Below are 25,475 nucleotides of genomic sequence, written 5' to 3'. Positions count from 1 at the left end.
CTTAACTTATTTTGCTTTTCAGTGGAGGAGAATTCTCTGAAACGACGGACCTACCTCCCGTGTTTAGAAGTTAAGGCTTTCCATACTTCTTGCTGACGTTATGCACTCCCCTTACCCATTCTGATTGCAGGTTAGTTTTGTGGCAGCTATTGATGTGTATGAAGATGGCGAGGCCGGACTTCTTCTCTGTTATAACTGTAAGTCAAACATTTCATCCAGTTGTTTGCATTTATCAGGAATCTTTTATAATTTATCTAACTTCTGAAAGGGTTCATCTCCCATTTTTCATTGTTCTAGATTGTATGTTCTTTCTTGAGGTTGGATAGGATTGTGTCAGGAAAGTGAGGCAGCCACTAAAATAATGTAGCACGTCCTGCGTCTCAGTTTTTACTCAGATGCTCTTTGGTCATCAACTTGCCTCTCCATGCCATTGCTGGGCAAGCTGGGCTTTAGACTTAGACTTTAATCACTCTCATAGCTCCTGAAGGCCTCAGGTAAGGTGCATTGAGGTTGCAAGGTGCCTTTGATCGTAAAACATAGAACAATGCAATACAGTCCTGGCCCTTCAGCCTACATTGTTGCTCTGGCCCTCTAACCTACTCTAGGATCAATCTAACCCACTCCCTCCCCCATGGCCGTCTATTTTTCTTTCATCCATATGCCTATCCAAGAGTCTCTGAAATGTCCCTGATGTATCTGTCTCTACCACAGCTCCTGCCAGCACCTGCCTGTTGTTACGTGAATGACGTCACCGAAAAGAAGTACTGATAGAGATGAAGCAGTTTCTTTCAGAGCAAGAGTTCTGCCAGCACTACATCACATTTTATATGCTAAGGTCAAAGGACAATTCCATATTTACAATGCTTCCTTTGAATTACGCGTAACAGTTTCAAATGCCTGGATCTTCCCACTATCACACCTCTCTGTTCGCACCTGTATTACAGACACCCAAATACACAGAAGTAATGAATTGAAATCAGCATTTTCTGTTCTTCCAATTTAACTTGCATTTTACCTGCATTTTAGACTTAATCCACAATTCATATTTGAATCTGAAGGCTAGTGTCTGAAGTCAGTTAGAGTTATTTGCTACATGTGCTAACCCCAAAATTCGCTCTGATACTGTCATGCACCCACCACACTGTGTGAAAACCTGCCTTGTAATGACCATTCTTTTCAGACCATTGACAGCAGGCTGTCGGAGTGTGTCTACCTGCCATCCAGACAGTGGAACGTTAACAATTAAAGCATCAATCACTTCCCTTCATTGTCATTTTCCTTTCCCTCTGCCTTCACAAACTTCCCCTCTTACATGATAAATCTCTAGGCATTAAAATATTCTGAGCAAAACACACGAAATGCTGGAGGAACTCAGCAGGCCAGGCAGCATCTATGGAAAAGAGTATAGTCGACGCTTTGGGCTGAAACCCTTCACTATTTTCCATAGATGCTGCCTGGCCTGCTGAGTTCCTCCTGCATGGTGTATGTGTGTGTTGCTTGGATTTCCAGCATCTGCAGATTTTCTTTTGCTTGAAAATATTTTGAGGTTATCTTTGTAGATCTTTAACAAAATAAGTATTAAACAGTTATTTTCAGAGTTTTTAAAACTGTTTCCGTGAATGTTGGTGCCATAAAATTTAAAAATTTAACAAGCCATTTCTCACCTCTCAGTTCTGTCTATCTTATTACTGCTATCTTTGGACTACCTAAAATTTCTAGTAATCTTTCCCCTTCAGCCCGTAGAATGATTGCATTTCTTACTTTAATGGCGAAAAGATGTATTTTACAACATTGGAAAGAGCTTAATGCTCCAACTACCTTTTTTTGGTTTTCTCAGACGATTTTATGTTTGAATCTGGAGAAAATTAGAAGTAACCTTTATGATTCTTCATTTAAATTTGAACAGATTTGGGGACCTTTTATTCGATATTTTCATTTAATGTAATATTTACCCTTCTTGTTTTTTCCTCACTGTTTTAATGGAGGTCGGGATTGAGGACGTGATTTTAAGTTTAACTCTGTTTGGTTTCAAGTTAGCCCATTGCTTTGCTTTGCTTTTAGTTAGTTGCACGGTGGGTTTTTTTTTTGGGGTTTTTTTTTTTCTTTTTTTTTCCATTGATATATATAAAATCTAGTATACTATTATGTTATCTTGGTTTCTTATGCTTAAATTACATTGTTTGTAGTATTTTCTTTTTGGTATTGTTATCTTTTGGAATTTTATTATACTTTAACATTGTATTAATGTTTATATGGCTTACCTTTTTTGTATACTTACTCAATAAAAAGATTTAAAAAGAAAGAAAGTTCTGTCTATCTTTGTGGTATCATCAGCACCCCAGGGAACTTTTTGATTGCAATTCTCCTGTCACTAGACAATGGTAAACTACAATAACTATCTTATTTTAGATTTCTGCACACAGTTATTTTGCTGTACAGTGAAAATTAAACCTTATAAAGTTCTCTACTTATACATTTATGTTCAAATGCTTCCATTGTCTCATACTCAGCTCTGAGATCTCCCTTTTAACCCTCTGGGTTACCTGCATTCCTTCAACTCGGGGAACGTGATCACACCATGTTTAATCAACCCCCCAATGGTGGCCTTGTCTTCAATTGACGAAGCAAGCCCTGAGAGGATACCACAACAAACCTCTTCACCTTTCTTTCTGGCTTCAGATGCTGGATAAAACCTAATTCTTGGCCCGAGTTCTCGGTCACCCCCACTAAAGTGCCCTAGATTCATGCAGCACAGAATCAGGTCCAATTTGTTTGTGTTCACAATCATGCACCTTCTTTTCCTTAATTCCCTACAGCGTAGGAGAATGAGGGGAAATTGGATACAAGTATACAAATTATGGGGTGGTCTCTTGAGCAGCTGGTACATATCACAAGCCCTGGTTATGCAACCACTGACACCAGGCAGGCAATCTCTGAAGAGTATTGATAATGACTGGGGTCACCCGTCTTGTAAAGGCACTGCCCAGAAGAAAGCAATGGCAAGCCACTTACGTAGAAATATTTGCAAAGCACAATCATGATCATGATGAACATACAAGATTGTGAAGGGTATGGATAGGGTAAATGTAAGCCGGCTTTTTTCATTGAGGTTGGGTGAGACTAGAACTAAAGGTCAAATATTTAACGGGAACGTGAGGGGGAGCTTCTTCACTCAGAGGGTGGTGTGAGTGTGGAACGAGCTACCAGCAGAAATAGTGATGTGGGTTCGATTGCAACATTTAAGAGAAGTTTGGATAAGTACGTGGTGGAAGGGTTATGGAGGGCTTCAGATCAGGTGCAGGTGAATGGGACTAGGCAGAATAAAAGTTTAGCATGGACTAGATAGGCCGAAGGCCTGTTTCTGTGTTGTAACAATCTACAACTCTATGTGGCTCAATTATCAAATTGTGTTTAAAGTGTTCCTATTCGGTGCTGAGGTACATTTTGCTGCAGTAAGGATTCTATAAGAATGAAGGTTGTGGTTATGTTAATCTTTCTCAGTTCAGTTATGAACCATATACCAAGGGAGTTCTAATTGTAACTCATTGAAAATAGTCTCACTGCTCCTGGTGTTATCAGGGCTTTAAATGTTACTGATTTTTCTTTTTCCTCACGTCCTGAAAAGAATTTTAACCAGTCTAAAACACAAGAGACTCTGAAGAAGCTGGAAATCCTAAAGTGACACACTCAAAGTGCTGGAGGAACTCAGCAGGTCAGGCAGCATCTACAGAGGGGAATATTCAGTTATCCTGCCTGAATGCTCCAGCATTTTGTGTGTGTTGACCAAGTCCAAATCCTGAATTCCAGTTAGGAGAATTTTACTTGGCAGTCCACAATGAAGGTTAAGAAGTTTGGTAACATCATCAGTCTGGTCTGTAGTCCTTGGCATGACGCAGCAGACTGGCACAGCTGGTAGAGCCACTGCCCTGCAACTGCAGAGACCCGGGTTCAGTCCTGACTGCCTCATCCAATCCACTGCTGACACCTCGATGAGGACAGGCAGGTGTTCTCCTGTCCTCCCCTTCCTGAAGTCCACAGCCAGTTGGTCTTCCTGATGTTGAGTGTGCACGGAAGTGTGAAGGAACTATGATGCAGGACCGCGTGCCAGTTAGAGGGCAGTGGTACTCCCACTTTCCTCTGGATGGCAGAGGTGGAAATTTTGCATTTAATTCCAGGCCACAACGAAGTGATTGAGTGTTCCTTTGTCGCATTGCAGATGTTTGCTACTACAAGAAGGTGTGTCCCTTTAACAGTGGCTCTCCGTTGATGCAGCCGTCGGCTTCCGACTTCCACTTCAGCTGGAACCAGGTCCCCAACTCCATAGGTATGAACACCTTTCACCCCAGCATCCTTGTTAATTATAAGCTGCTTCATATTCTAATTACCGGAAACCTTCTGAAGATTTTACATGTTGCTTAGCAATTGAATTGGCCATGCATGAAAGCAAAAAAAGGAATTAAACTTTGAGCTGAAACGTTTTTTCCAGCAAGCAGAGTTACTGAAATGGTTGCACATATCGCTTGATCTCAGGGCTGCATCAGCCCTGTGAGTGTGAGTTGGAAGATCTAGGGCTCATTTGCATGAAAAGTTTTCTATAATTAAGTTCTTATTTATTTATTTTTTCTCAGCTCAAGCTCACTCATTTCTCAGTTGCTGGGACCTTTTGGACTAATCTGGTGGTGTTTTGTACTACTGTGTTGCTCTAATTGTTTAATGCTCTTGTGTAGTGCCTTGGGGCTGATGCCAGTTGTAGATATTACTGTTGGGACAATGTACACCCTGTTCGTGTTCTAAACTTCCTCTCTTAATTCAGCACATTTCTGGTGTATTTCACGTACTGATTTCTGTATGTGTGTGTGTGTGTGTTTGGAATGGCTAAATGTATTAGGTAAGTTGTTCTTGCCTGTTTATCCTCTATTATTCTATCCAGATGGTTATAAGTTATTATTATTATTATGCTTGGCAAGTATGGAACACAGAGGGAAGCACAGTGTCAGCTCAGATTAAAACAGGATCCTTACAAGCTTGGTTGCTCCAGCTACGAGGATGTAGAGTCTCCAAAAGACATAGTCCAACTCTGATGACTGTGGAGGCACACGCTGCTCCATTTCTGCCACCACTTTGGTAACCTGACCCTGTCGGGCATCTCTACCCACTGGGACAAGCCCGCCCATTGGACAAGCACACTGCTCTGGGCAATTCCCCCAACTCAGGTGCCATGTCTACCCAGGTAACTGCACCCACACTTGTAACCCCTTCCACCCGGGTAACTCCACCCACACTTGTAACCCCTTCCACTCAGTAACTGCACCCACACTTGTAACCCCATCCACCCGGGTAACTGCACCCACACTTGTAACCCCATTCACTCAGTAACTCCACCCACACTTGTAACCCCATCCACCTCGGTAACTCCACCCACACTTGTAACCCCTTCCACTCAGTAACTGCACCCACACTTGTAACCCCATCCACCTCGGTAACTCCACCCACACTTGTAACCCCATCCACCCGGGTAACTGCACCCACACTTGTAACCCCATCCACCTCGGTAACTCCACCCACACTTGTAACCCCATCCACCCGGGTAACTGCACCCACACTTGTAACCCCATCCACCCGGGTAACTGCACCCACACTTGTAACCCCATTCACCCGGGTAACTGCACCCACACTTGTAACCCCATCCACCCTGGTAACTCCACCCACACTTGTAACCCCATTCACTCAGTAACTGCACCCACACTTGTAACCCCATCCACCCCGGTAACTCCACCCACACTTGTAACCCCATTCACTCAGTAACTCCACCCACACTTGTAACCCCATCCACCCGGGTAACTGCACCCACACTTGTAACCCCATCCACTCAGTAACTGCACCCACACTTGTAACCCCATTCACCCGGGTAAATGCACCCACACTTGTAACCCCATTCACCCGGGTAAGTGCACCCACACACACCATGTGGAAGCCCTATCCACTCTATTCAATCTACTTGAGTGACGTGACCCTCGGCTACTGGTGGGGCCCCCAGGTTTAGACCTGTCCCCACTGGGAGAGGCAACCAGCAAACAAGTCAAAGTGGAAAATGCTCTCGTGGACAAACTGACTCCACCCCCACCCCCCCCCGCTCCTCATGCTGACCCCTCAACACTAACATCACCCGACCCCTCAACACTTTTATATATAGGCATCCGTTAGTCTCATGAGACCATGGATTTTTGCCTTGGAGGGTTTCCAGGGCGCAGGCCTGGGCAAAGTATTATGGAAGACCAGCAGTTGCCCATGCTGCAAGTTTCCCCTCTCCACACCACTGATGTTGTCCAAGAGAAGGGCACTAGGACCCATACAGCTTGGCACCGGTGTCGTCACAGAGCAATGTGTGGTTAAGTGCCTTGCTCAAGGACACACACGCTGTCTCAGCCAAGGCTCGAACTAGCGACCTTCAGATCACTAGACGAACACCTTAACCACTTGGCCACACGCCAACACTAATCCCTCAACACTAACCTCACCCAACACCCCACACTGACCCTCCCCATGCTAACAGTCCCACTGAAGACTCCCTTTTCTGACACCTCCCCACAGCCACACATTCCCTCTCCCCCACCACCACAGCCTAATTTACTCTGCACATCCTCGAGCCCCCTCTGCCAGAGACTGCGGGCTCCCAGCATGCGATCAGCCCACTCTCACTCCAGCTCGTGGCGTGTCGGGGTCTCACAGAGGAAGGAACCTCACACCCACACTGTGACTCTCCCCCTGCGTTCTCCCGCTTTAGTCGCTGGGGCGCAGCGGGAAAACTGAGAAACCGCCTGGTAACGTCTCTGCTGACCTTTCCTTCCCACAGTCTGTGCGTTTCCTTACATCTTGGCCTTCACCACTGATTCCATCGAGATTCGGCTGGTGGTGAACGGAAACCTCGTGCACACGGCCGTGATGCTGGAGCTCCATCTCACCGCGTCACAGGTAGGAGCCGCTGGAGCAGGACCTCTCCCCGTATTCAGCCGCATATGTGGGAACAATGCAGCATTACAAAATGTAGGACAGCTGTGATCAGGGAGATACAATACTTAATTGTCGGAAACTTTACCGAATGATTGATTCAAATGTATTTACAAATGAAATCATCAAAGATGTGTGAGGTTGTGATGCTCCACGTGTTCATTCCTATGTGTGAGTACGTGAACATCACGTTCTTCCTCTGTGTGTGTGTGTGCTTGTGCAAAATCTTTATTCCTATGTCTGTGTGTGAAGATTGCTGATTCAAGTATGTTCATACACATTTAAGTGTGTAAACCATGTTCATTCATGTGTGCACATACATATATTATGTGTGTGCCAACCGTGTTCATATATATGTCTGTGTACACAAATGTTATACGTGTGTGTGTGTGTGTGTGTGTTCAAGCACCATGTTCATTCACATGTCTGAATGCACGCGCACACGTTTATGCGTGTTTGCGTGTTTGCGTGTGTCTGTGCATATACATGCTGTTAAAACCACTCCTGTTTGCTGGAGAATGGTGTGTATTTTTTATAGTGAATAAAAATTAGTAATTTCTGTTTGTCACATTTAGGAGCCAGAGCTGGGCAACACCTTTCCAAATACTTAGCCTTCTAGAAACTCCATGCTGGGATCCGTGACGTATAGCCCCACTCACCAGCTGCTGAATCCCTCCTGCACAGACCTGCATTCAAACTAGTCCCAGTCTGACTGTGGCCAGTCGGAACCCAACCTGACACAACTGCAGCCAGTTGGAGTCAAACCTTATCCAAGTGCGGCCAGTCGGAACCCGAGCTGACCCACTGGAGCCAATCAGAGCCCAACCTGATCCAGCTGTGACCAATCAGAACCCAACCTGACCCAACTGAGGCCACTTGGAGCCAACCCTGACCCAAGTACAGCCAATTGGAGACCAACCTGACTAGACTGTAGCCAGTTGGAGCTCAATGTGACCTGACTGGCCAATTGAGACCCATATGTGGCCAATCAGAACACAGCATGACCCTACTGTAGCCAATCAGGTCCCAACCACATACAACTGCAGCCAATCAGAACCCAACTTCTCTGTGGCCAATTGAAACAAGACTCAACCACTATCAGTAAATACTGTATAGCAGAAATCTGTGGTGCTGGTTGAGGACCTAGACAGTGTTCTTACTTATACGTTTGCAGCAACTTCAAGTTTGAATTGCTGTTTTCTAACTCCTGCCCACCCTTAATCATTCAAAGTTCTGCAAATCCAAAGTCATCCAAAATTCTGCTGTTCTTCTCCCAAATCATATTGAATCCTACCCTCCCACCACCTTTAAGGTCCTTGACCATACACCGGTTCACATTTACACACCACCTTGCTTTTAACATTTTTACCCCTGTTTTTATGCTCTTCCTTGTCCTTGCCCTTCCTGCTTCTGTAACCTCCTCCTCCCCCACAACTCCAAGGCCGCTGTTTCCTTGCAATTCTGATCACTGGAGCGTGCCCCAACGTTTTTTATGTAATTCAGCTTGGCACCTGTACCTTCTGCTGCGGAGTCCCCAGGCTCTAAAATGCCCTCCATAAATCTTTACGTTTAAAATGCTCCCTGAAATCTCTTGGCATGATCAAGCTTTTGGCTCAATGACAGCTTCTAAACTGCTGCTATGACGCAGGAGTCCTGAAGAAGGATTGCACTCTGAAATGCCAACTGTTCGTTCATTTCCATAAGATGCTGCCTGACCTTCTGAGTTCCTCCAGCATTTCGTGTCTATCCTTATGACTATTGAATGGTTTTCTTGTATGATAAGATGGACTCTTGACCTCATAATCTACCTTGATATGACCTTGCACCTTATTGTTTACCTGCACTGCTCTTTTTCTGTAGCTGTCACACTTTATTCTGCATTTTGTTGTTGTAGTAGAGTGGATGGGGAGAACCAGTGGATGTGGTATACTTGGATTTTCAAAAGGCTTTTGACAAGGTCCCACACAGGAGATTAGTGTGCAAACTTAGAGCACACGATATTGGGGGTATGGTATTGATGTGGATAGAGAATTGGTTGGCAGACAGGAAGCAAAGAGTGGGAATAAATGGTACCTTTTCGAAATGGCAGGCAGTGACTAGTGGGGTACCGCAAGGCTCAGTGCTGGGACCCCAGTTGTTTACAATATATATTAATGACTTAGACGAGGGAACTAAATGCAGCATCTCCAAGTTTGCGGTTGACACGAAGCTGGGCGGCAGTGTTAGCTGTGAGGGGGATGCTGAGAGGATGCAGGGTGACTTAGATAGGTTAGGTGAGTGGGCAAATTCATGGCAGATGCAATTTAATGTGGATAAATGTGAGGTTATCTACTTTGGTGGCAAAAACAGGAAAACAGATTATTATCTGAATGGTGGCTGTTTAGGAAAAGGGGAGGTGCAACGAGACCTGGGTGTCATTATACACCAGTCATTGAAAGTGGGCATGCAGGTACAGCAGGCGGTGAAAAAGGTGAATGGTATGCTGGCATTCATAACAAGAGGATTCAAGTACAGGAGCAGGGAGGTACTACTGCAGTTGTACAAGGCCTTTGTGAGACCACACCTGGAGTATTGTGTGCCGTTTTGGTCCCCTAATCTGAGGAAAGACATTCTTGCCATAGAGGGAGTACAAAGAAGGTTCACCAGGTTGATTCCTGGGATGGCAGGGCTTTCATATGATGAAAGACTGGATCAACTAGGCTTATACTCGCTGGAATTTAGAAGATTGAGGGGGGATCTTATTGAAATGTATAAAATCCTAAAGGGATTGGACAGGCTAGATGCATGAAGATTGTTCCCGATTTTGGGGAAGTCCAGAACGAGGGGTCACAGTTTAAGGATAAAGAGGAAGCCTTTTAGGATCGAGATGAGGAAAAACTTCTTCACACAGAGAGTGGTGAATCTGTGGGATTCTTTGCCACAGGAAACAGTTGAGGCCAGTTCATTTGGCTATATTTAAGAGGGAGTTAGATATGGCCCTTGTGGCTAAGGGGATCGGGGGGTATGGAGAGAAGGCAGGTACAGGGTTCTGAGTTGGATGATCAGCCATGATCATACTGAATGGCGGTGCAGGCTCGAAGGGCCGAATGGCCTACTCCTGCACCTATTTTCTATGTTTCTATGTTTTACCTTTCTCTACCTCAAGGCACTGTGTAATGATTGATCTGTACGAACAGTATACATTACAAGCCTTTCAGTGTACAGTATTTTGTGTGTCTGACCATAGTAAAACAATTTATTTCTGCAGTCTAATTATCTGTCCTAACATTTTCCTTATGTAGTATCAGAATAGTGTCCTGTGAGACACCCTGGAACATGTTATTACATTGAAGATATTGTATAAATGGAACCTACTGCTTTTAATAACAGTTGCAGACAGTTTCTGTCACATGAGTGTCACTGGTGTTCATCGACGTTACACAGAAAGTAAATTGAATACCACAGATGCTGGAAACCTGCTACAAATTGATTCTGTACGGAGTGTCCATTTGGAACTATTGCACCAAGGAAATCCAGTGTAGGTGGACCTTTGTGGGAAGGATCGTACCATGTATGGTGTGTTGGCCTTCGCTAATCTGGAGATTGAGTTCAAGAGCCGTGAGATAATGTTGCAGCTCTATCAAACCCTGGTGAGACCACACTTGGAATATTGTGTTCAGTTCTGTTGCCTCATTATAGGAAGGATGTGGAAGCTTTAGAGAGGGTGCAGAGGAGATTTACCGGGAAGTTGCCTGGATCAGGGAGCATGTCTTAGGAGGAACGGTTGCGTAAGCTGGGGCTTTTCTTGCTGGAGTGGAAGGGAATGGGAGGTGATTTGACAGAAGTGTACAAGATGATGAGGCATAGCTGGAGTGGACATCCAGTGCCTTTTCCCCAGGGTGGAAATGGCTAATATGAGGGGGCATACTCCTCATTTAAAATGATTGGAGGAAAGTATAAGAGGGGTGTCAGAGGTAAGTTCTTTATACAGCTAGTGGTGGATGTGTGGAACACGTTGCAGGTGTGGTGGTAGAAGTTGGTTAACATCGTGGGCAGAAGGGTCTGTACTGAACTCTATGGAGTTCCATCTTCTAAAAGTAATACCAGCAGATCAGGCTAAGGTCAATCCCGGCCCGAAATGTTGACGGTTTATTCATTTCCACAGATGCAGCCTGACCTGCTAAGTTCTGTCAGCATTTTGGGTGTGTTGCCCTGGATTTCCAGCATCTGCAGAATCTCTTGTGTTTATAGTTTACCCTGGGAGCTGACTGTTGTTTCTCCCCTCTCTCACTCTCCAGTCAGACATCTACTTTACATCTGCTGCTGCTTCAATGAATGCAACACCCTGTGGCAGTTCGAAGGAGGCAAGTTTGCAAAGTTCTCCGCAAACACCGACAGGTCAGGAGATGCCAGCCCTCCCCTCATCTCAAGGTGAAGGTAAGCTCGAACCTCCAGGTGGCTGAAGACTCGACAGGATTTAAATCTGGAGGAATAAGAGTCATTTGTAGTTCTCTGCTTTTGGTAGGCTCAAACAGAGGCTTCAGTGTTCAAAGTAAATTTATTATCAAAGTACATATAAGTTACCACATATTACCTTGAAATTAATTTTCTTGCAGTTATATACAGGGAAAAAAGAAATTAAATAAAATTCAAGAATTCTGTTGTGTTTCTATTTTTACTGAAAACAAACACTGAGAAGTAATCTATGTGGAAAAGAAGACAAACTTTGCAAACAAAAATCATACTGAGAACATGAGTTGTAAAGAGTCAGATTCAGATTCATTTATTTATCTGATATATGCTGAAACCTACAGTGAAATGCATTGTTTGTGTTAACAGCCTACACAGTCTAAGCATGTGCTGGGGGCAGCCCGCAAGTGTTGTCCCATATCCTGGTGCCTATCTAGCAAGCCCACTGTACTGAAATCTTGATGTGTACACAGTGCAGCACCAAGCCAAACTCCGCTCAACTGGATACAGGACTCAGAATGTAACTTCTAAGTTCCTGGTGCTTTATTGGGCAGCACTGAATAAAATTACAACTGAATAAAATTAAAACTGAGAAAAATACTGTAAGCACTTAATACAGCAGACTTATGATGATTAATTCACATATTCGTAAAAAGTTAGGAATATATAAAGCCTGGACTTACATGTAAAATACACAAATATTATGTACATGAGTATGCAAAGCTTTAAAGTATGCGAGAAGATTAATATCATGTAAGCATTCATAGTCAAAGTATATTTATTATCGAAGTATGTACACGACACACAACCTTGAGATTTGTTTCCTTACAGGCAGCCACAGAACAAAGAGATCTGAGAGAAACTGTTTAAAAAAGGAGACCGTCAAACGCCCAACATGCAGGGAAAAAAAATCATGCAAACAGTAGAAGTAAGCGAATAGCGTTCAGAAAGTGAGACCCCGGCAGTGAAGGCAGCAGCCGGGTCGGGAGCCTGTTGGTGGCGGACTGTGTCTCAGTTCAGCTCGGAGATAAGTAAACCTCATTGAGCAGCTGGCTGAACCGGCCTATCCCTCGCCCCCAGTTCCAATACCCAGACCTTTTCCATCTAGCTTGGCACTTAAATCGTCCAAACCTCGGGTTATTCCTTGCTCTTGTGCCGGCCCCCACTGCCTCAATTCGGCCCGTAACCGACCTTTCCCAATCAGCCCAGTGCTTAAATCGATCAAACTTCAGGTCCTTCCTTGCATTAAATTACCAAGGCTAGTCAAAGACTGTACTGATAATCGGGACTAAATTTTTACATATTGTTAACGCAAAATATTGCTCAGATAGCATTCTTCTTTATGAACTAAAACAACACTTACAGACAATGATTTTGATGGTGCAAATGAAAGGAGGCAACATAGGATTGTTTATATGTTCTTCAATCTGATCAGAACACTCCACCAAAAATGAAGTGCTGCCCTCCTGACGTGGTCCAATTGAATTTCAAAATTGAAGTTGGGGGAGCTATCCAAATAAAAGTCGGCAGGGCTATTATTTCAAAATAAAAGGGTGAACACTCCCCACCTAGATGCCATAAACAATTAACAGGACAGGTTACAAAGTTCAGCCCTACTTTTTCAGAAGGAGGACAATCTCGGACACTGGCCTGAAGAACTTCTTGCTTGAGCCTTGCTTTGTTACCTTGAGCTCTATAAACCTTTCCATCTTCACTTGGAAAGGTGCATGTTTCTAATACCATGGCGCGGTCATTTTGGGCTACTGTGCAGTCCTTCATAAGCACGGCCTCGCCTTCTTCGATGTTAGAGCATGACTTGCCATTTGTGATGACCTTTCAGTGCCTGCAAATAGTCCTGTTTCCATTGTCTCCAGAACTGGTCAGCTGAGTTCTGCACTTGATGCCATTGCTGCTTGCACAGGTCCTTTTCTGTAAAGTTTCCGGTTAGGGGCAGTGCTCTGTGTTTCTGGGTGAGAAGCATAGCAGGAGTAAGAATGCAAGGTGAGTCTGCATCTTCAGAGACTGGAACCAATGGCCTCGAGTTGATAATTGCCATTACTTCTGCCATGAAAGTGCACAGAACCTCACGACTCAAGCTGGAGGATCCTGTGCCCATCAGCATAGAGCCCGAGATTCTCCCTGACACTCTGATCCCATGCTCGCAAGCGCCACTCGTATGTGAGGAGCATGGCGGATTGAAGTCCCAAGTTCAGAGCTGGCTTCTGATAGACCTCTGCACCTTAGAGTTTGTCATCACTTTGCGGAACTCAAGTTCAAGGCAAACACCAATAAAATTCATACCGCAGTCAGTGTAGGATCCTTTCATGGGACCAAGGACAGGAAAGGACCCGTCTCAGCATGTTAATGTTGGTAGATGTATCCATGAATTCAGTCACTTCTATGTGAGCAGCTTGAGTGCTCAGGTAGGTAAAGAGCACTGCCCATCGCTTGCTGTGAGTTCGGCCTCCTCTTGTATGTCTACTAGAGGACCAAAGACATCCAGACCAGTGTATGTGAAGGGTAGAGAGGTGCTTAGTTGCTCCTCTGGCAAGTTGGACATCATTTGCCTTCCCGTTTTATCCCTCTGCTTGCGACAGGTGGTACGGTCATGTAAAATGCTGCTTATGCGACTCTTGCCTCCAATCAGCCATCTACTGCCCTTGCAGTGTGTTGTGTACAAAGCTAGGCAGGGAGCTAAGCACCTTCTCAAATATCACCTGAGCTGATGCTTTCTTCAGGGTTTTTAATGGGAAAACTTTGTGAAGCTGCAGGAAGTTAAGTAAAACATGTATTAAATTTGAAACAGAATCGTTGCACACCTGAGTATACTAATATTGTCAATTATTCTCAGGATCAGCATTGAACAAGGTCATACACACATGCAACATTCTATAGCTAGCCATGGACTAGAGCGAGTTCGAGGTACAACAATAGCTTAATAGCAATGAGCAATAAACATATAACTTCCTACAAGGTATATCTACTAACTGTTTACCAATATTAACAAGCTCAAGACTAACAGATGTTGCTGTTTCACGGGCAAATAAAAAGTGGATGGAGATAGTTGTCTTTCTCCCATGTGTGCTTCAAGTCAAAATCCCAATTAACCCACGCAGGAAATGATGTAAAAAAAAAAGCTTAAAAACAGGATGTGATGTTTGTACAAAACAACCAGCACTTCTAGAGGCAGAAGAAGACATAACACCAGCAGCTGTAATGGTCCCTTCCATGAATTCATCCTTGATGCTCCACCTGTTATTGATCGTGCCAGACAAAATAATTGGGTTCCCCTCTGAGCTGCCCAAATCCACTGCTTTTTTAGAAAATAAGGGGATTCCTCTCTGAGCTGCTCATATCAACTTGCTTTTTTGCATAATAAGAGGGTTCCTCTCTGAGTTGCTCAAAACCACTTGCTTTTTAACGAAATGGGAGGAGTTTTGCATGATGTCCAGTTCTTCTCATTCTGAGGTTTCCCAAGTGCCTTCAAAATTTGCTCTTTCTTCCTGTGCTCTTCTCCACGCAAATGATGGTGCTGTTTTGAGAGAACTTCAGTAAACCCATCATTCACAGTTGGAGCACAAATTTCTACCCTCTATCTCTCGCCAATGATTCTTGAAACGTTACCAAGACTGGTTAGTTCCAACTCTGCCATCTCACTTGTCTACATCTCCCAGCTCTCTCAACGTACAGTCAAAAGACAGGAATGAAACCGGCCGAATAGCATACGAAGAGTCGATGGTGGTGAATAACAAGCACTGTGGATGAGAGATACTACACACAAACCACACAACGCTACAGGATCGACAAAGCACACAAGACGGAGCGTCTGACAGCAGTTCTCATCACAGTTCATTGTCATTGTGCAGATCATCAGCAGAACGAGCCAGAGCGAAGGCAGAGGCTACATGAGCACATGCTACCTTTGCAGAGAGGGAGACCACCATTAAAACAGACAAATCTTGGCTAGAGGCTCATTTGGAAGCCCTGCATCTTCAAAAAGGAGCTGGAGCTGCTATCGCCCAGGGAGAGATATTGGGGGCAGCAGCAGAGCAAGAAGGTGAGGGCTTTACAGTAAACAGAAAGACACCCAGCAATAAAACAGGACACACATGAGTGTATGAGTGATTATGTCTTAGCCAGCAGTCTGAGTTGCTTGTAATACACGACAGGATCAAAAGTCATAACACTTCATTTAATTTACTTCTCACACTTCACCTAACCCTCTGGAAAACAGCAATCAGCGCACTGCTGGCAATGGTCGCCCTCCAGTAAGTTGCTTACAGCAAAGCTCAGAAATGTGGCAGACAGCGGACTTGGGCGGAGAAAATAATTAGCTGAACTCCACAACTGTACTTGTGTATGACCCTCCTCCTATCTCAGTCACTTTCTGCAGCCACCCAGTATCGAGCCAGTGAGCAGTACAGAGGCAGTGAAGCCCGTCAGTACAAGAGGTCATGACAGCCCTGCCACTGGCCTTTTGGCTAACCCTAAACTGAGTGGGAGAGGGGGGTAGTTTAAAACATGGTCCCAGGCGTTATCACATTGTTCTGGTGTCCTGTCCCCTGAATGAGTCAAGGAGAAAACTGCTTCCTCTTTGCCAGGTTGCTATGACCCCTCTAAGGCTTTCTGGTCTTGCCTTGACAACCCAGACTTTGACCAACAGGCATCAGACCCCTAAAGAGCATTTACTTCACTGGGCACCTTGGGTTGCCATGGGACTTAGGCTCACATAGCATAACGTACAGCAGGACATCCATTTAAGGTGGGTGGAGGACTGTTGAGGACAATCAGAGGTAGATTTTCTATTCAGAGAATGGTTGGTGCCTGGAATTCATTGCCAGGGCGCCAGTTGAGGCTGATACAATAGGGTACATATAAAATACTTCGATAGGCACATGTTTGGAAGAAAAATAGAGGACTATAGCTTGTGTGGAAGGGAAAGGTAGACTGTTCATAGAGTTACAACTCACCGCAACTCGTTTTTACCCTTTACAACTCATGTTCTCAGTATTATCTTTATTTGTGCAGTTCGTCTTTTGCACATTGGTTGTTTGTCTGTCTTTGTTTAAATATAGTTCTCATAAATTCTATTCTATTTCTTTTTTTCCCATAAATGCCTGCAAGAAAACGAATCTCAAGGTTGTGTCTGATAACATACCACAGATGTACTTTGATAATAAATATACTTTCAGCTTTGAATAGGTTTATGAAGGTCAGAAAGGTTGGAAGGTCCCTACGGTTCTGGACAATTCTGCATTCTATAACCTGACTGGTGAATCTGAACTCTGGGTCTAACAGATGATAGAGAATATATGTCGCTGGTCATTTTCTCTTTGGCGCTTTGAAGGGCCAATCGAGGGCCATGTCCCTGCAAGCCCAACTCCTTTGAGTATTCAGCCAATTCTCCTTCAAAAAAACTATTCCCAACTTGAAGAGTTTTGGATACTCTCCAGGATTTCACATCAAGAACACAGTCTGACAACACAGAAACGCTCGGCTGGAAATGTAATCGAAATGTTGAAGGATGATAAAGATATTTTGCTGATTGTAATTGTACTTGAATCCAACTGACAGCAAAACTGTTGCCAGTATCTGCCAAGTTTGCTGCCATTTTGGAAGGAAAAGATGTTTATTGGTGTTACTGCCAACAGTATAATGCCTTGTCCTGCTTAAGTTCCAATGGGATTTGAAGGCTGCATTCGCATTCCTACAACATAGCAATCGATTTAAAACCCCATGCTGTTCCAAAGCAGCCAACTAATCACATGCATTGGACATTTGAATTTAATTCTATCTATCTATCGATTTATCTATGTATTTATTAATTTATTTGAGATGCATTGCAGAATAGGCCCTTCTGGCCCTTCTTGCCACACTGCCCAGCAATTGCCCCGATTTAACCCTGGCGCAATCACAGGGCAATTTACAATGACCAATTAACCTACTAACTGGTACGTCTTTGGATTGTAGGAACACCCGGAGTAAACCCACACAGTCAAGGGGAGAACATACAAACTCCTTACAGGCAGCAGTGGGAATTGAACTAGGGTCGCTGGTACTGTAAAGCGTTGTGCTAACCACGATGCTACTGCGCCACCCCGTATGACGGCATTGTTTGTAAGTCCGTCTCCGTAACCTAGGGATGGCTTGTAGAGATAGTTCCCGGGTTGTGTAAGGGTTCCGTCCTAAGAATAGTCTATAAGCTGACCTCGGTAAGTCAGAGTTGTCCAGTGTTTACAATTATTCATATATCAGTCTGTGCACACTTACTATATAACCCTTTTGGTATGGCTTTGGTATCTCTGACTCAATCATTCTTGTATATGGTTTAAATTTAATTTGCACTTCCCAGTTTAGACTGTGTGTGGGTGAGGATTGTGGGGGGGGTTATGATTTTAAGGTGATTGAGGAAAGTATGTGGGGGGTGTGGTGATGTCAGAGGTAAGTTCTTTACACAGAAAGTGGTGGTGCATGGAATGCATTGCTGGGAGTGGTGATAGAGGCAGATCCATTCGGGGCATTTAAGATACTCTTAGACAGGTACATAGATGATAAAAAAAATAGAGGGCTATGTTAGATTGATCTTAGAGCAGGTCAAAAGGCCAGCAAAACATCGTGAGCCAAAGGGACTGTCCTGTCCTATGTTCAAATGGTCGACTGCTTACCAAATGCTATAAAATATTATAAATTCCAACTGCATAGTAAGTAGTTTGAAAGACAGACTTCATATATTGAAGTTTGTCCAGAATACCATTTTGAAAAGGTAGCTTCCTTGACGTACTTCTGCTCAGTGATTGGTCACAGTCCAATCCAATCATTTTCACAGAATCTCCGAATTGACAATACAGAAGCAGCCGTCATGGCCCACCCCTCTCGGTCAACCAGGAAGCCTATACCCCCTAATCCCATTTGCACACAATAGGTTCATATCTCTACACCTTTCCACTCTGTGCCTGCCCAAACACCTGATAAGTGTATTTACATTTGTTTGAGGTTCATACATTTACACCTTTCCTATCCAAGTACCTGTCCAAACACCTGATAAATATAAATATAGTCTGCCTCCTTCATCAGAAGTCTCCCGCCCTCAATGAGAAAATGGTCTGTATTCCATGTTCTATGATTCTTCTATTGAAGAACCCTGCAGTTTTTTTTAGTTGCATTCCTAGTTCTTTACCTCAGCTTGCTGCAAATCAGACTAAATCCTACAAAGGGGAGGGAACGTCGACTCAGACCATGAGAGGCCTGCGTCGGGCATTTTCATGCCTTACAAGGCGCAGATTGGAAGTCTATGTGGGGCGCCACTCCTCGCACAGACTAGAGCAATGTGTGATTAAGTGCCTTGCTCAAGGGCACAAACACGCTGCCACGCTGAGGCTCGAACTAGCGACCTTGAGATAACTAGACAAACGCCTTAACCACTTGGTCACGTGCCCAACGTGCCCAAATCCTACAAAAACTCTTGGTAACCATTGACGAGTGTTGTTCATTAGCCGCAAAATATAGAATCATCTTCTCTTACTGGTTTATTATTGTCACATGTACCAAGATACAGCGAAAAACTGGTCTTGCATCCTGTTTATACAATGCATTGAGCTAGAATGAGGTAAACAATAACAAAGTCACTGAAAAATTTCAGTGCAGGTAAGCAATAAAGTGAAAGATCCTAAGGAGATAGATTACGAGGCCAAAAGTCCATCTTATCATAGAAGAGGTCCATTTCACTAGTCTGATAACAGTGGATAGAAGCTGTTCTTTACTTGCGTCCCTGGCACACAGGGCAGCAATGGAGGTCCTCCACCTCTGTCCAACGATAGGGTTCCTCTTGTCCTCACCTACGATCTTACCAGCCTTTGCCTCCAGCAAATAATTTGCCATAAATTCCGCCATCTCCAACGGGATCCCACCACCAAGCGCATCTTTCTCTTCCCCTCCCCCCTCATTTTTGCTTTCTGCAGGGTTCACTCTCTACGCAGCTCTCTTGTCCATTCGTCCCTGCTGGCACTTACCCTTGCAAGTGGAACAAGTGCTACACCTGCCCCTACACCTCCTCCCTCACTACCATTCAGGGCCCTAAACAGTCCTTCCAGGTGAGACGACACTTCACCTGTGAGTCTGTTGGGGTCATTTACTCTGTTCGGTGCTCCCGGTGTGGCCTCCTGCACATTGGTGAAACCCAACGTAGACTGGGAGACCACTTCGCCGACCGTCTATGCTCCGTCTGCCAGAACAAGCGTGATCTCCCAGTGACCACCCATTTTAATTCCACTTCCCATTCCCATTCCAATATGTCAATTCATGGTCTCCTCCACTGTCGGGATAAGGCACACTTAGGTTGGAGGAACAACACCTTATATTCCGTTTGGGTAGCCTCCAACCTGATGGCACGAACATCAATTTCTCAAACTTACAGTAATGCCCTCCCCTCCCCCCACCATTCCCATCCCCTTTTCCCTCTCTCACTTTATCTCCTTACCTGCCCATCGATTCCCTCTGGTGCTTCTCCCTCCTTTTCTTTCTTCCATGGCCTTCTGTCTCTTGCCAGCTCTTCACTTCATCCCTTCCTCCTTCAGGTTTCACCTATCGCTTATCACCTCTCTCCTCTCCCCCCGCCTTTTAAATCTACTCCTGGGTTTTCTTTCTCCAGTCCTGCTGAAGGATCTTGGCCCGAAGTGTGAACGATACTCTTTTCCATAGATGTTGCCTGGCCTGCTGAGTTCCTCCAGCATTTTATGTGTTTTCTCTTGTTTGTGACCAGTTCACGTGAACAAGATTTTCTCTTGTTTGTGATCAGTTCACGTGAATGTTCTGGAGAATGAAAGGATGTCTCTGGACCTGTACACACTGGAGTTTAGAGGAATGAGGAGGTTCTCATTGAAGCCTATTGCAGTCTTTGGATATATTTAATGTGGAGGTTGGTAAGTTCTTGATTAGTAAAAATTTACAGAGAGATGGCAGAAGAATGGGGTTGAAAAGGATAATAAGTTGCAATCAGTTTTAGGAACAGATTTGATGGGCCAAATGGCATAATTCTGCTCCAATGTCTTATGGTGTAGTGTGTCTTTGCAATTCTAGTACAAGCATCTAATCTGGAAGTTGTTGAGTGAGTCATACATTAATCCTTTCATTCCTGGAATCATTCTTGTGAACCTCCTCTGGATCCTCTCCAATGCCAGCACATCTTTTCTTAGATAAGGGGCCTAAAAACCATCCACAATTCTCCAAGTGAGGTCTAACCAACGCTTCATAAAGTCTAAGCATTACAACAAAAAAATCAATGCTAACATTGCACCAGCCTCCCTTACCATCGACTCAACCTGTAAATTAACAGAGGCCATATGCTCCACGACCTCTGGACTAAGTGTGTAAATGTAGGAGGGGACTATGTCGAAAAATAGATGTGCTAGGTTTTCTGAAATTGACTCCTTCTACCTTAGGCCACGAACTTATCAATCACCCCTCGTAGAACCATTCAAATCACACAGCATTGAAATAGACCCTTCACGCCAATGGTGGGGAGTGTTGACCTGTGTTTCAACATCTCTGAAGATCTCTGCCAGCCCTGTAATATTGATGCAACTATGAGGAAGGCACATCTGCAACTATATTTCCTGGGGAATTTGGTATGTCACCAAAGCCTTTAGCAGATTTCTGTAGAGGGCATTCTAACTGGTTGCGTCATCGCGAGACCGTTGCACAGGATTGGAAAAAGCTGCAGAACGTTGTAAACACAGACAGCTGCATTATGGGCACGAGCTCGTTCATTCTGTGCTGTGTCGTATGACGTAGGCGATCACAGTCTTTCCATGACCATGATTGTTCTTGGCAAATTTTTCCAAAGAAGTGGTTTGTCATTGCCTTATTCTGAGCAGTGTCTTTACAAGATGGGTGACCCCAGCCATGATCAGTACTCTTCAGAGATTGTCTGCCTGGCGTCAGTGGTCACATAACCAGGACTTGTGATATGCACCAGCTGCTCGTACGACCATCCACCACCTGCTCCCATGGGCTTATGTGACCCTGATTGGCATGGCGGCCGGGGGGGGGGGGTGCAAAGCAGGTGCTACACCTTGCTCAAGGGTGACCTACAAGCTAGTGGAGGGAAGGAGCGCCTTACACCTCCTTTAGTTGGGACATATCTTCACCCTGCTATGGGCACCAGACTCCCTGTTAGGTTTTGCAGCTTCAAAACATGAAACAAATTCAAAGGAAAACAAAAAAGTCAAGAGAGATGCGAGTCTTAATTTGTTCTTTAAGTAAGGTGTGCAGGTATCACGTGGTAGCGTCATGATTTATGCGATTTGCTTATGTTTTCATATAACCCATAATGAGTTATTTAAACAAACAAGTATGCTTAATCAAACAATATATTTATATTACTCAAATACTACTGAAATATTAAATTCACAACGCTCCCCACCATTGAAGACATCTTCAAAAGGCGATGCCTCAGAAAGACGACGTCCATCCATGAGGACCTACACCACCCAGGACTTGCCCTCTTCCCCTTGCCACCATCAGAGGGAAGGTACAAGAGCCCAGAAACACACATTCAACACGTTAGGAACAGCTTCTTCCCCTCCACAATCAGATTTCTGACAGGACACTGAACCCATGAACACTACCTCACTATTTTTGCTCTCCTTTCGCGCCACGTTTTAAATTCCTTTATATTATTGTAATTTATAATATTTTTTATGTATTGCACTCTACTGCTACTGGAAGGCAACAAGTTTCATGACATATGTCAGCGCTGACAAACATGATCCTGATTGAAGCACCCATTTATATCAATCCTCTCTTCATCCCATCACATCTCCCTCACTAGGGGGAAGCCAGTTTATCTACCTGTCTTCAGATCCTCCTGCAACTTGAGCAGATTTGCTTTTCTTGACATTCTGTGGTAACAACCAACATTAGGTGGCAAATTGGATGTAGGATGGAATGTTCAACCAGCCTCGAAGTAGATTGTACAATAATGTTTTACCCCAGTCTATCTAAAGCATGCAGGAAGGTGGGGTGGGGGAAGCCAAGGATGAAACCACAGTAGTGTGCATTCACCAAAAGAGAATTTAGGTTCAGATTCATTTGTACATCAAAACATAAGGTAAAATGTGCCATTTGTGTTAACAAACAACACACCTAAGAAAGTGGTCCTGATAAAGGGTCTAGGCCTGAAACATCAGCTGTTTACGCTTTTCCGTAAGAACATAAGACCTAGGAGCAGAATTAGGCCACTTGGTCCATTGAGTCTGCTCCGCCATTCAATCAAGGCTGATCCTTTTTCCCTTCCTCAGCCCCACTTCCCAGCCTTCTCCCCGTAACATTTGATGCCGTGGCCAATCAAGAACCTATCAGTCTCCACCTTAACAGACTCAACGACCTGGCCTCTACATCTGCCTGTGGTAACAAATTCACCATCCTCTGGCTAAAGAAATCCCTGTCTTGAATGGACGCCCCTCTGTCCTGAGGCTGTGCCCTGTTGTCTTCAACTCCCCCACATCGGGAAACATCCTTTCCACATCTGCTTTGTCTAGGCCTTTCAACATTCAAAAGGTTTCAGTCACTATCTCTTCTCATCCTTCTAAATACCAGCAAGTACAGGCCCAAACCCGTCAAAAGTTCCTCATATGATGACATTTCATTCCCGGAATCATCCTTGTGAACCTCTTCTGAACCCTCTCCAAGGCCAGCACATCTTTTCTTAGATAAGGAGCCAAAAACTGTCCGCAGTACTCAAGGTGAGGCCTCACCAGTTCCTCAGCATCACATCCCTGCTCATGTTCCAAACTTCTTGAAGTGAATGCATTTACTTTCCTCACCACTGACTCATTCTGAAAGTTAACCTTTAAGGTGTTCTGCAACGAGGATTTGCATCTCAGATTTTTGAATTTTCTCCCTGTTTAGAAAATAGTCTGGATGTTTATTTCTTCTATCAAAGTCCACGACGATGCATTTTCCAACATTGTATTTCATTTGCCTCTTTTTTGCCCATTTTCCATAGATGCTGCCTGACCTACTGAGTTCCTCCAGCATCTTGTGTGTGTTGCTTTGGATTTCCAGCATCTGCAGGTTACCTATCTTTTGCACGCCTAAGAATTGTGCGGAGGCTACAAACAAAGTAAATCTCTCGCTGCTTAATCATGGTTTGGGCGTTATTGGGTAATTCCACTGTCAATCATGCCTAGTAATCTTCCTGGATGCTGTAATCATCCGGATGCTGTAATTAAAATATTAAAAAAGCAGTTGCTGGAAATCTGAATTAAAGGCAGAAGATGCTGAAGGGCCTCAGGAGGTGAGGCAGCAATTCACTTGGATGCTTCCCAGCTTAACGTTCAGCATTAGATTTTACCACATGCCCTTCTCTTAGAGTAATAAAGTCTTAAAACAGTACATCGCAGAGTCCATTTAGCCATGCTGAGCCATATTAATCTGCCTAGTCCCATTAACCTGCACCCGGACCATTGCCCTCCATATCCCTCCCAGCCACATAGCTATCCAAATTCCTCTTAAATGTTGGCGTCTTCACTGGGAATATATAACATAATTTGAGTGGCCACGTGAAGTTCAAAGTTCAAAGTAAATATACTATCAAAATAAACACGAGAAATTCTGCAGGTGCTGGAAATCCAAAGCAACACACACACAAAGTGCTGGAGGAACTCAGCAGGCCAGGCAGCATTTAAGGGAATGAGTGAAGAGTCGACCTTTCAGTTCTGGAGAAGGGTTCTTGTTGCAAAACATCGACTGTTTACTCATTTCCATAGATGCTGCCTGACCTGCGGAGTTCCTCCAGCATTTTGTGTTTGTGTTGCTGAATATATTATCAAAGCATGTTTATGCCATCATTTACTACCTTGAGATTCATTTTCTTGCTGGCATTCACAACAGAATCAATGAAAAACTGCACACAAAGTCTGACAAACAGTCAATGTGCAAAAGACAAACTGTGCAAATGCAAAAATACAATAAATAACCAATAGTTTCACCTTAAGAACACTTTATCTTGTTATTTCATGCTCATTATTTATTGCTATTTAACTATATTTCCATTTGCACAGTTTGTTGTTCATTGATCCTGTTTACAGTTACTGTTCTATTGATTTGCTAAGTGTGTCCACAGAAAAAGGCTGTCAGGATTGTATGTGGTGACATGTGTGTACTCTGATAATAAATTTTACTTTGAACTTCTGAACAATGAATCAATCTAAGAACATGAGTTGTAAAGTCCTTGAAAATGAGTGTGTAGGTTGTGGAATCAGTTCAGTGTTGAGGTGAGTGAAGTTGTCCACCCTGGTTCGGGAGCTTCATGGTTGAACTGTTCCTGAACCTGGTGGTGTGGGGCCCAGGGCTGCTGAACTTCTGCTCTGATGGCGGCACTGAGAAGAGAGCATGTCCTGGATGGTGACTGTCCTCGATGATGGATGCTGTTTTCTTGTCGAGGTGTTCAGTGGTAGGTGGGCAAATTGTAGCGGATACAAGTCACTCCTCAGGCAAGAGTTGGTGTGCTTCATGACCAACCTCTCAAAGAACTTCATCACAGTGGCTGTAAGCCCTCCTGGATGATAGTCACTGAGACACCACTCCTCGGTCTGGAAGGTGATGCTGAAGATCCTGTCACTTTAATTCCCCCCTTCCCCACATGGATCTCTCCACCCTCTGCCTCTTACACTTCCCCTGCAAAGCCCAACAGAAGCTCGAGGAACAATGCCTCATCTTCCTTCCAGCTGTGTTTCAGATAACCAACCTTTCCAGTTTTTGTCAGAACTGATCGGTTCTGGTACAAGAAAAGAGAATATTGGGTGTGCCCAGCTGGTCAGTTCACATCTGCAGTGGAAGGGAGACAGGACTAATATGTTGGGTTGACAATCTTTCATGTTGGCACCTCACTGACCATAAGACATAGTAGCAGAATTAGGCCATTCAGCCCATTGAGTCTGCTTCACCTTTTGATCTCATCTGATTTATTTTCCCTCTCAACCCAATTCTCCTGCATTCTCCCCAAAACCTTTGATGTC

At 44.3% G+C, this 25,475-nt stretch overlaps 1 protein-coding gene across 3 annotated transcripts in view; it reads left to right on the top strand.

Moving 5' to 3' along the window:
• Positions 1 to 25,475, top strand: part of garnl3 (GTPase activating Rap/RanGAP domain like 3) — a 488,036-nt gene that overhangs the window by 431,603 nt on the left and 30,958 nt on the right. For all 3 annotated transcript variants that reach the window (XM_063073433.1, XM_063073432.1, XM_063073434.1), the window contains 4 exons: positions 131 to 197; positions 4,217 to 4,324; positions 6,854 to 6,972; positions 11,286 to 11,424. In XM_063073433.1, the coding sequence (XP_062929503.1) occupies positions 131 to 197; positions 4,217 to 4,324; positions 6,854 to 6,972; positions 11,286 to 11,424 (433 nt within the window). The remainder of the gene's footprint in view (positions 1 to 130; positions 198 to 4,216; positions 4,325 to 6,853; positions 6,973 to 11,285; positions 11,425 to 25,475) is intronic.

Source organism: Mobula hypostoma, chromosome 21 (genome assembly GCF_963921235.1).
Source record: "Mobula hypostoma chromosome 21, sMobHyp1.1, whole genome shotgun sequence".
NCBI lineage: Eukaryota > Metazoa > Chordata > Chondrichthyes > Myliobatiformes > Myliobatidae > Mobula > Mobula hypostoma.
This window is presented reverse-complemented; position numbering and strand designations above follow the sequence as displayed.